Source organism: Mirounga angustirostris, unplaced genomic scaffold (genome assembly GCF_029215605.1).
Source record: "Mirounga angustirostris isolate CCGP_5_RB_7025 unplaced genomic scaffold, mMirAng1.0.hap1 SCAF_5, whole genome shotgun sequence".
NCBI lineage: Eukaryota > Metazoa > Chordata > Mammalia > Carnivora > Phocidae > Mirounga > Mirounga angustirostris.
The window spans coordinates 15,494,404-15,506,887 of NW_026991713.1; the positions used below are offsets into that span (position 1 = coordinate 15,494,404).

At 37.6% G+C, this 12,484-nt stretch overlaps 1 protein-coding gene across 6 annotated transcripts in view; it reads right to left on the minus strand.

Annotated features, from left to right (window-relative positions):
- Positions 1–12,484, minus strand: part of RIC8B (RIC8 guanine nucleotide exchange factor B) — a 101,219-nt gene that overhangs the window by 12,784 nt on the left and 75,951 nt on the right. For 2 of the 6 annotated variants that reach the window (XR_006790559.3, XM_064590672.1), the window contains exons 9-10: positions 4,947–5,066; positions 1,699–1,782 (exon numbers count right to left, since the gene is read on the minus strand). The exons of 2 other annotated variants lie outside the window; for them this stretch is intronic. Coding sequence is in view for 2 of the 4 variants with exons in the window: in XM_064590672.1 (XP_064446742.1) it covers positions 1,743–1,782; positions 4,947–5,066 (160 nt within the window). In the remaining 2 variants the exon portion in view is untranslated. The remainder of the gene's footprint in view (positions 1–1,698; positions 1,783–4,946; positions 5,067–12,484) is intronic. 2 more of the 6 variants (XR_006790560.3, XM_045872669.3) reach the window with 1 other exon arrangement.

The window sequence follows — 12,484 nt, forward strand, 5'->3', positions numbered from 1 at the left end:
ATCCATATTAAACAATTGAGATATTTTATATTTTTCTTTTTATACTGAGTTTTTGAAAGCCTGAGTATTTAACCCTTATAGGACATCCCAATTCAGACTAACCGCATTTCAAGTGCTCAGTAGTCCTATATGGCTTGTGGTTACTGTATTGGACAGCACAGATCTAAAAGATTTTCTGATATAAACAATTAAGATCTTTACACTTTTGTACCTACAATAGATCTCACAATGCTTTACAAATTGGATGCTTCTGAAACATACCTGAAAAACATGTCCTTGACTAACTTATCATAAAGGTGGGTGTGATCACAGTTGCTGATATTTTTGTAAGCAGAGTAACTTATTCATAGGGAAAAAAATTACATATTCTCAGTCAGCCCATCCCAGCTTTAGTAAGTCTAAAAATAATCTCTGGGTTAAAGGGAACTATTCCCATATTTGGAACCTGCATCTATTAAGAAAGCCATGTCCCAAATACTGCACAATGGCTGGCAAATATATATATAAATATAATAGATAAGGAAGAAATGGGAAAACAATTAAATGTAAATTTTAGATTCTGATGGAATGTATAAGCAAAACGGCAATGTACCTTGTTAAATGTGACTGGGGTGGGGTGGGGGGGTGGGGAGGGATGGCAGTAGAAGATTAATCAGTGCCTGGTTCCAATTAAGGAACTAAAGGGGATTAGAAAAGTCAAAACAAAACTGAAACTTGAAATATTATTTCCTTTGGTTAGTTTAAGCTTAAGCCAATCAATCCTTTCTCCCTTCTTCTGGAGGAGGCTGCGTTATTATACATGAGCTATATGCTGTAGCTAAGGCGAACGCAATTGTATGAGACCCACTGGAGTTGCTTAACCACACAGTCCCCATTCTAATCTCCCACTTAAGTTGAGGGGGCTTATTTTTTTTCCAATTCAAAGAAGGAAAGAGGAGGTGGAAAGGGAGGCAAATTTCATCCCCTCTTTCACCTCTGCTCTCACATAGAAAGCTTCATTGAACATTTTTAATCTCGTGCCTCAGGCCTTAATGCTTATGATATATATTACAATGATCACTTTAAAGAAATTATGTGCCCCAATATTTAAATGAGTCAGTCATGGGCCAAAGTATCTTTATGGAATTCCTTTCCAGCCTTGAATTTTATCATATCTGGCCAAGAAATGGAACTGACAAAGGTATAAAGTCTTAAACCATGTAGGCTATTTTATAGAGCAAAAAACTGGCCTATAGATGTGGGGATCAGCTGTGCTCATTATTTCATCATCACACACTAGAGGAACCACAGGGTACAAGGCACTGTACTAGCTAGACATGATGGGATTTATAGGGTTCAGATTATTTTCAAACTCTTATGACCTCCAGGTCCACTGCCAATCCCCTTACCTACATCTGTCACAAATACAATCCTTATACACACACACACACACACACACACACTCACTAGGAATACTACTAAGTCAGTTGGTATTCAATGGGAAGAAAATGTTTGAGCATGAATCTCTCCGGTGTCCTTGGAAATAGAGCTACGATAAAGCTGCCAAGGTAGTGAGCTCCTTGCAGCAGTCGCTATGCCCAGCATGGAGGCAAAGTGGAAATGTAACTTTAATTTTTGCATTGGTGGTTTTATAGTTCTGGTAGTAGATGACATCTGTACCCTACACCAGGCTCAGTAACAGTACTTGGCATGACCAACCTTAGTCATCACTTTGGTAAGTGCTTTGGCACGGGCCACTGTTGCTAACCACCATCCTGGTGCAGGTCCTTCACATCTGCTCTCCTATGGATGGAAAAAAGGAAGTGTCTAGTGTCCATTCATTGGCCACGTCACCTCCAATCTAGCCTTTACTCACATGCCTTTCAATTCAGGCCCAGGAGAAAAGGATTTCATTTTTGAGAAGAAAAGTTAATCAGACAAAGCTACAGTACACTCTTAGCACAATAAAGACTTGGTGGGATGAAGAACATCCTCAGAGTGACAGCTGAGGGAACTAACCAGTACCACAATGCTGAAGAGAATGATTAGGAAGTGTTCTGGCAAACACTGACTCTAACAGACAGACACAGTAGCACAGTGGACAGAGCAAAGGTCTTGAGTTCTGGAAAATGAAGTTCCTAGTCTCACTTTGGTATGAAGCTAGAAAGAGAATGTATGTGGAAGTGTTTTGTAAACTGTTGAAATGGATTATCACGTTTGGAAATGTTTGGGGCAATTCTTTGGGATTCCCCCAATTAGAAATCTGATAACAGATTATATTAATCAAATAATGATAAAACAACCTGAGCTTTTTGTAAGAAAGATGCAGTATATGAATACCAAAGGTTTATCTTACTGACAGGAGTAGATTTCCCTCTACTTGGAATGAACGGTCATTTCTCCACTTATCTATTAAATACCTTTTAAACTTCAAGAATCAGCACAAATGCTATCTTCCCTGTGAAATCGTCCCTGATTCATCCAGACAGAATGAACTGCTCCTTTTCCTGGGTGTTTACAGTTTAACATAGACCTTATTTTGTCATTATTTCCATCTACCTTGTATTTTAGAACAGATTATAGCCATTTCCTTCACTAGAATGTGAGTTTTCCAAAGGCAGAGCCTGTCACATTCTCTGAATCTCCCTCATCTTCCTAGCACAGTGCCTTGCACAGAGTAGCTGCTTAATAAATGTTCCCTGAATTGTACTGAACTTAGTCTACTTTAGCTCTATGCCATCTCCTCTACCTCAAAAAAACCAAAAACCAAAAATCAACAGTGAAGAGAGAGAAGAAACTTAAGACAAACATATAAGACGCATAAAGAATGGCTTCATTCTTTGCATTCCTGCTTTGGAATGCCCACTGCTGATCTCCATACAGTTTTGTCATTGATTATTAGTGAGAGCAAATGTTAGAAAGCACACACACAAAGGCAGACAATGTAAAAAACCCACCACACGTCATGCAAAAAATCTGTGATTTAGGACTATTTTTAAAGTTGCCTTTAGCTTCAATTTTAATGGCAAAATCGGTACCATCAAAGCCAACACAAGACATATTTGCTCTGTTTTATTCGTGCAAAAATCAGTATCACCTTCAGATTGAGTTGGGCATCTTCTGGGTGTTTCTGGATGAGTACACATTTTCTTTGAGGCATAGTTTAAATCAAGTGGAAGCTTGGATATTTCAAACTTGACATTTGTGTATTTATTTGTTGGCAGCTTCTAGAATATGTGGATTCCCCTGGGATTAAAAGAAGGCCCTAGCACCGTTTTCTGTCCCTTGTATAGGGATGCCTTATGAAATGATCTTATCTCTTTCAGTAAGTCAAGTACCTGGGTTATACTGTATTATTTTAGGCAGTCTTTCCCCCATCTCCCACTTTCCTAGTTTGGAGTTTACTCATTCAGGGATATAGGCAGTTGAACAGCATCTGTGTTCTCTTTTAAGGACTCCTATTATTGGAGTGAAATTTATGAAACTTGTTTACTGTCCTAATACACTGATATGCTCCACATAGGTCCTTATTAACACTTCCCTCTCCAGCTTCTACTAGATGGACTCTGTTGGTTCTCATCCTAACTTTTATACTTGCACCACTGTTTCATTAGCTACGTCAGATCCTTTCAGAAGTAGCCAAGCACAAATCTTACGTTTATATATTCATTCAGAGCTTGTAATTCTGCTTCCTGTACGTTTGCCAACAGTATCTTCTCTTTGACTGTAATTCCTTCGGTAAAGGAACATGTCAGTTCTCTATGAAGGTATGGAGAATGTCATTTGCAAACAAAGGTCATTTGAAGATTGTGAGCATAGTTAGCTGTAGATTCTAACCTCTTTGGGAAAGGATGGAAATTCAAAAGGACTAGCTGGAAGTCACTAAATTCTAGTCATACTAGCTTTGTGGATGTGATCTAGATGATGAAGCTGTTTATTTCTATATAACTACTACCACATTCCCAGCATCATTTGAAAAAAGCTCAGACTCTGCCGTGTCTCCCTGTACTTGTCATACTCCCCATGTCAGTCAGCCTCCTGCTGTGCCTTAACCTCTATTTGTTTCTTTGTACCACCCTTCCCTATAATGGTTGGCTTTCTGGCTTTCCCTGGATTCTTCTGACTGAGGGATACTAGCCTTTACATAGTTGCTGTGAAAAAGGAGATGCTCAGAAGAAATACACCTTTAAGTGGCAGCTGCCCCAACACACAGAAGCACTCACTCAAGATGGCTTAAAGGAGACAGGGACTCAATGTATGACTAGAAAATAGAGCGATTCAGGCAAGTGTGAAAGGAATTAATATTTTCTAGTAACCCCTCCAAGATGACTAGTTGCTGATTAGTATATATTTGACTTAAGTATTTTCAAGACTGGCTATTTCCGGAAGGGAAGGCGGTGTGAAGCAAGAAGGGAAGGGGAGATTGGCTTTAGAACCCCTAATTAATATAAGCACTTGCTTTCAGAAAACCCTTAATTTGAGCTATTCCTTTTCACTTTTTCCTGTTGGGTGCATGACATTTTAGAATTCTTGGTATCAGCAGCAACCCAAAAAGACAGAATTGCCAACTTGCACATCAAAAATGAGGGGGGGAAAAAAAAAGCATAATGATTTGGAACAAAAACCAAAACAGACTAAAACAAAAAATACAAGCAGCAGCAAAATCATTGAACCTAACTCATAGCATCTTTTTGAAGACAGGGAGGTTAGTTGGTTAAATATCACAGTGATCTAGTAGTTACTGTCCTAGCTTTGAGAGTTTAAATGTTTAAGAATGCACATCCAGAAGCGGCACATGTAGAAAAACCATGGTAGCCAAGAGAGATCTGACCTACTGCTGCCCGGGCCACCCTGTTCCAATTAACATGGATTTCCAGAGTTGCTGTTCCATGATAACTCTCAGTAAGAGAGACAAAGAAATAGAACATTTTTAGAAACCAAGCAGAAAATGGATGGGAATACAATACCTGGAAAGTTTATCAAGCATGTTGACAAGTTTCATGGCTTCATATTCTTTTTGTTCTTCTGTCATTTCATCTATGGGATTTGGCATTGGTTCCTCTAAATGACCAGTGATAAGATTAATGCTACAAAAAGAAAAAAAAGTTATGCTGTATGTTTTAAAATTATGCTCTTTCTATACTTTCTGGTCCAAGTTGTAAGTTGTAATAAGAAAGAGTATAATAGCCAAAAATTGGCAATAATAGCAATTTTGTAGTATAGAATTACTATAGGAATTTTAAAAAATTTGCTTCTTCTACTAATTTGCTTTGGGAAATGGGTGGTAGTTTTACTTTAAAAAAAAAACCAATAGCTGACTTGCCAACTTTGTTTTTTTAAAGGCATGGCTGCTTTTTAAAAATATGAAATTTGATTGGTGCCGTTAGGATAAATATCCTTGGATGCATAGTTTATTAATTTAAGGGGACAAATGATTTCAGAGTAGGAGAAATCCATTTTGTGATACAGCATAAAACACATGTGTCAAAAAAACTGGAAAAATGATGGCAGAGAGGCTGAAATCTGAAAATGAAAGCATGCCGATTTATCATCTCAGGAAATTAGTCCATTAGTGAGACCACAGAAGGCAGTGAGTGTTCAAATAATAAAAGATAAAGCAGAAGAACAATTTTAATTAGATTTGATCTGACCTAGATTAAAAAAAAAAAAAGAATGAAATCTAGCCTACCAAGAGACAGGTATACCATCTGACTTTCTGGAAATAATAAAGTACTTAAAATGTGTATGTCCCATAAACTTTGTACGAAGTTCTAATACCAAACAAGCTATCCTCTTAGATGAAAGCCACACTTTTTTTTTTTAAAGGAGATGAAAGAAAATTCTTCAATGGCTGCTAAATATCTATAACTTAAACATCTTTCTGGAAAAGTAGACAAGAGGTTACGGCATTTTGTTTCAGCCAAGTATGGACAGTTTGCAGGGATATTTCATTTGATCATTAAAAACAAACAGCAAATTGCTAATAAATTGCTTTCTAGGGTCTACAAACACAAATGCTTTCAGTGGCCAGGCCTGCAGGATAAGCGAATGAGTGAACTGGTCAACCATAAATAGTGTGGAGTGTTGGGGACTGGAGTAAACTTGAGGACAGTACCAGTCTAAAGTGGCAGGAGGTAGAATCCTGTGGGCCAAAACAAAGACCTTGTGATCAAATAGGTCCTCTGGAGGCTAGCTTGCAAGCCCCGCTTTAGACTTTGACTTGGGCAGATTAACTTTCTTTACTGACCAGGGATTTCTCATTTGAGTAGTAAAAGGGCTAGGTTACTAGGTACTATTATCTATTATTAAAAGATTTCCTTTTCTTTTTCTACATTCCTCAGGGGGTACATGATATTCACATTTTTGTGGTAGGACTCAGTGCTCAGCATCCTCAAAAGCCAGATCTAAAACATCTGTTTTAACAGTCTTGCTTAAGACCTACGTCTACAGCCATGATTAAAAAACTTTTTTTTTCTTCAAAGCAGTGGATCGACCCATCCACCTCTCCCTGCCTTTTTTTAAACAAATGAAATCTACACAGAAAGCCCATATATAAAATAGACAAAGTGGAACTGCTCAAGCAGAAGAGGGGATGGGGTGGTCAAGCAAAGTGGAGGCCTAAAGCCCCTTATGTTTGTACTTACTTGCTTCCTCTTAAGTTTGCCCCTGAGGTACTTTTAGGAACTCTGGGAAATAGTCTGAAAACTCACAGGCTTGTCAGTCATTCTTAGCTTAGGCTGCACATTAGAATCACTTGGTAAACTTTAAAGAAAAGGCTTAGGCCTCACCTGAGACCAACTAAATCTATGTATTTTATTTTCCTGGTGATTTTGATACACAGTGAGGTTAAGAACCACACAGGGCTGGAGTGCCAACTTCAGACACTCATTGTGTGCTACTATTCCCTCTTTTTGTTTTTGTTTTGTTTTGTTTTTTAGGTGCTCATAATAGAAGAGAAAAAGGCCTCTAGTTAGTGGTCATTAACAAATACACTGAAATGGGGTCATCATAGTTCCCAAAGTCAAGAACAAATGGAACCTAGACAAGGCTTCAGAGAACTACAGCATTTTAAAGATGTATCCAGATGCCACACTGAAAATGTAATTCCACCACCCATCTATTATTTGCTTTTAGGCTTATCACAACAGAACATTTCACTGGTTTACTTTCTGCCACCTGCTAAATTCGAAAAACGAGTCTTATAAATGAATTAGTAAAGGTACTTATTATAGGAACATACTACTTCCCAAGCAGACAAAGGAAATCAGGCCTAGAATAAAGTACAAGGGAAGGTAGATGTATTAACTATGTAAAACATGTTCGATTTGTCTCTTGAGAGAAGGCGCCTCTTCTCAAGTTTAGTGGAGGGGTGATTTAAGAAATCAGATCCACAGACTGTTTTAGAATATAATGACATTAGCACAAGCCATCATTTGCCTTGGGGGGAAAAATGTGTCAGGAGGATACACTGGTAAGCTCTGTGGTATCCACAATGTAAAGTCAGGACATGAATTTCTGAATCAGGGCACATTTGATTCTTTCTTTGGTTCTTTAAAGGGCTTAATAGAAATGATGTCCATTTTCCACAAGCTGACCTCAAGTCCTCTGCTGCCGAAATGATTTAATGACTTGCTCCGAAATTAGCTACTAAAGTCACAAAATCCTTTGCTCACTGAGCATAAAAGCAGTAGGCAGAAATTCATTCTTACAGAGTAAGAATTTACCATCCTTTACTCATGCAATACCCCCCGCCCCCAGTATGCAGAAGAATGTACACAATATCACAGAAAACACAAGCTGGGGCACTGAACTGTGCCACTCATAGGAAAAATGCCAATGTGCTTGGGGTCAGGAGGCAGACTTGGAAATTGTCTCCCCTCCTGCTCCCCACTTCAAACCAGACTCCTGTGGTTTCCCTACCCAGAGAGGAAGAGGAAACAAATAAGTCACTGTAACAATGATGTGAGGTTTCATAAAGTAGATTATTTTCAGTTGACCAATCACTTGCCACCTTTATAGAACCTCAAATAGTATAGTCTAAGACTTAACTTTCTAGGTTTCAGGATCTTAACACTGAAATTCTGGGGTTAGTTTAAGACTCTGAAATTCTGGGGTTAAGTTTAAGTGAGTCAAAACTTACTTTGGGTAAGTTTTTAAGACTCTGAGTCTTAAGATGCTTTAGGTACACTAATTGTGGCGGATACTATACTGGGTAATTTTATGGTATGATTTTGTCTCACCCTATCTGTTCCCCTACCCCATCTTTCCAGCACTCCAATTCTATGATTATATATGTCTTTCAGTTAGGTGACAAGAATTATTTAAACTCATTTGTTAGTGTATCATCGAGCATTTTGTATTATATAAGGTCATTACATGAACTGACCACAGTTATGGGCCTGGTGATGAAGGGATTAAGACATAAAAAGGTATGGGCATATGAATATATATGTAAAAGCTGAAATATATTTCAAGACTTTTGCTTTTCAAATTGTTGCTATATTTGCCCAACATCAACAGTACCAGGTCACTTAACAAAAAAGCTATTAAGATTTCCCTGAGCTATATTAAAGTTAACTTCAATCTCTAAAACGTGGGGATTAAATTTTACTCAAAGCATTCTGGTTAAAGAAGAGTTGGCTATAAGGGCAAATCTATACAGAGGCTAAGCAGGTAAGATGAATGAAAAGGATCCACTGTTAAACCAGAGGAGCTTATGCCTGGTATAATGGGGACCACCGCCACTCAACTCCATCAGCCAGTTGCCTGCCATGTGAAAATGCAGGCTTAATGTTATTAGAACTTATTCAAAAGAAGTTAGAAATCCAAATTTCCATCTGAAATATCTGAATTCTGAATGTTGGCAAGTAATTAGGAAGTACTATGTAAAACAAAATAAAAACACAAAACTAAATAACCAAAGAATGCAACATCAAGTACAGAACCTAACTGTGAGACAATTTGCAACCTCTAGGAAAGGGTGAGGGTTTTCAGGAAAAGGTATTTGTGAGCCCAGAGCCAGGATGGGGTGGGGGGGTGGGAAAGGAGAGGTTCTATGCAAATAAGGCTAGAAATGTCTTTCCAGGAAAAACTCCCCAGAATACTTGCCCCCTAACAAAACAATAAAAAGAACAGAGTGGAAATATACTATATCCTTGTTCATTTAATTCAAGAAATATAAAAATACAGATTTTTTTGGCATAGCTTCAATAATGGTGACAATTACAATGGGAGTTAAAGCAACAAAACAAAATCTTGACAAAGAAAGTCTCTTGTCTCATGCTGGAGAAATTATACAGCTGTTGCCACAGCTACTCCTGAGAGAAATATAGCCAAGAAGGAAACACCTCTGAGTTGCTTAGTACAATGATTCTAAGCTTCTGTATGTGATTATGAACTAGTGTAGGGTATTAAGAGTATAAGGAGGTATCCTAGAGTTCTGCCCACCTTGGCCATCCCCTCCTTCTGCCCTCCGTTTAGCAGAGCTTTAAAGATACCTCTTTGAACCCCTAGGCTCTTATATACCCAGCCTGAAAGCCACTGGTCTAAAAGGAGCCAAATGTCATTAGGCACACATCTTTCAATTGATGTTTGGAATGATGTACAAAACCATATTAGTTACACTATACCACCTGTATAGGCAAGGGGCCTCCATGCTCAGAGGCACAACAAAACTGGTATAAAAGTTAGAATTTAGACATTTCTCTTTCTGATACAGGACCAAAGTTTATCTGAAAACTTAACATGGCTAGACTTACACCAAAAACCTGTGTGGCATGTAACTTGATTCTATGAGTGTATTTCTGCTAATTGCAGAAAGCCATTTCCAGTCCATTAAATACACTTACTTTGACACAAAAAAGATGGTTGTGAAATTAAGTCTCCCATAGCCTGAACGTAAGCTCCACACAATTGTTGGTTTCAGATTCCACTAAAGGATTATAGGTTACCTTGGTGCATCAATCAGAATCCACTTACATTTTTGACAACGGGACTAGGGCCAACTGGATAAAGGGCAATTTCTCTGCTTCTGCCAATACTAGCAACTGTTGTGAATAAATGCATCATACGAAAAGCATACCGTGATCTTGAGAACACTTGATTGGTGAAGAGTAATCAGAGGGTAGGGGAGAAAGCAATCCTTTCAGAGGCTGAGTTTATAAGCTGGACTAGACTGGTAAAAAGTTTTCATAATTTTTAGGGAAAAAGTTCTTTGAGAGCTACAGATAACTCCCCAAAGCACAAAGGGTTCTCTTGCTTACAAAGTACTTTGTTTACCACCACTTCCACAAGGACCATTTGAATAAGCATTTTTTTTTTTTTAAGTAGGCTCCACATCTAACGTGGGGCCTCAACTCGCAACCCTGAGATCAAGAGTCAAATGCTCCACCAACTGAGCCAGCCAGGCACCCCATGAATAAGTATTTTAAATTAACAAACATCCCACTACAGTGTTTCACCTGAAAGAGGGAAGATGTAAGAAAAAAACAGATGCAAATCTATCTGAAGGGGAAAGATGTAATGCTATGTGAGAAACACATATTTATACTTGTCATGAACAATGTTTAAGAAACACAACAAGGTTTCACAATGGTGACTATTCTGACCACACTAACACTCCATTCCTATGAACAGTATAGGCCAGGTCCAAAGGCTGAAGAAGATTCCAACTAGGGATGTAATAAGGTCTAAGTATAGAATCTTCCTAGCCAAGACAATAACAATACCAAACATCATGGTCCTTGATTTAAACAAAAGGTGCTCTCCTGAAATCTAACCTCACTTTCATAATCTAACACATTTCTGTTTCCCATTCTACTAGGAGAGACCCCAGCGTTCTTGTATTTTCTCCAAGCAATTTCTTGTTATAGTAGCATTCTGGTGCTTGTAAGATATGTGATCATTACCACTGGTAGAAATCATCTACCAAACGAAATCAACAATACACACTGAGATATAATGACATCAACTATCTGTAAGTATTTAAGAGCTTTTTTTTAAATCTTAGTTGACTTGTCCACATAACTTGGGACACAATATATGCCTAATATAATTTCTACTTTCATTTAAAAATATGAAAGTATACCTCAAGTGGTATACTTTAATTTCTCAAATGGAGAGAGATAAAATATTAAACTGATATGAAAATATAGTTTATGGAATAGAAAAATCAAGAGCTAGCAAGACTAATTTAGAATGATGACTTCTATAATTAGGGAAAGGTTAAAGTATGATTCCTCTATCTAAGCTTCAATTACATGATAGAGATGCTCAATTTATAACATCTAAATGGTGGCAGTCTTAAGAATGTACTGCTTAGAGTCACTGCTAGCTTTTTTCCCCAAAAGTCTTTTTTTTCTAGGACACACTCTACAGGATCCTGCTGAGGCTGAACTGGAGATACTAAAAGTGATGCTACCTACCCAGGCCTGATTTGCCAAGGAATACAGGCCATATAAGTCTTGTCTAATTAGGGAATGATCTTTGCTTTTACCTTCTGATAACCTAGTACTTTCATGTTAACAGGGCACAATCTATCCTTTTTTAAAAAAAAAAAGCCTATTTTAACCATGTTAATAAGAGAAAAAAGGAGGATACAAAATTTTATTTAAAAAAGCCTAATTTTGCAGATGATTTTCTATCCTTTATCAACTACCACATGTTCCTCATTACATTCTAGAAACTGCCAGTAGAAAACCTATCATGTCAACATCATCGATAATGCCAAAAGGTAAGGGCATACCCTTTGAACATTCAGTAACGGAAACCAGAAAATTGAGCTCAAATAACTTCTAATAAGTGGAACTAAGAAATTGACCTGGGGGGTTAAGAAGGGGAAAAAAAGGATGGGGAGGAAAAAGAAGAAAGTAGAGGTGGTCTGTTTTGGGATAAGAGAAGAATTAGTCTTTGATTTCTAAGCACTGATTCAGGGAAGACTTGATAGAGTCTCCGGTTAGCCTACTCAGTGCAATAATACATCTGTTAAAAGATTATTACCCAAGTAATAATTTTCATTAAAATTTACTGTGGAGCTACACTTCTTTCCTTTTGCTAGTAATGTACCATTTTATTGACTCATATGGCTTTTATGGAAGAGGGAAAATCGAATTTATGGAACCTATGTTTAGATTTCTGAGAAAGACTGAAGCATCAAATAACCAACTTAAATACTTGATCTCGATTATACCTTATAAAATCTCAACCTTATGGAAAAGAAAGCAAAAAGTGGGCAATAATACTTTTTAAGTATATGATGGTATACATCTAAAAATACCATTTTTCCAAATACTTAGGAGAGGATAATGAGCATGCAGCAGAATATTTCTCACAATATTATCCTTCCTCAATCACTTGAAGTCACTCTTTAAGCCACTAGCTATGAAATTGCCTCTAAAAACACTATTAAATGGAAAGCTTCCAAATCCACAAAAGAAAAGAAACACTTGAAAAATGAGAGACGAAAGAAGTGAAAGGCAAATAACCAAATCAAAGGCACAGACATAGT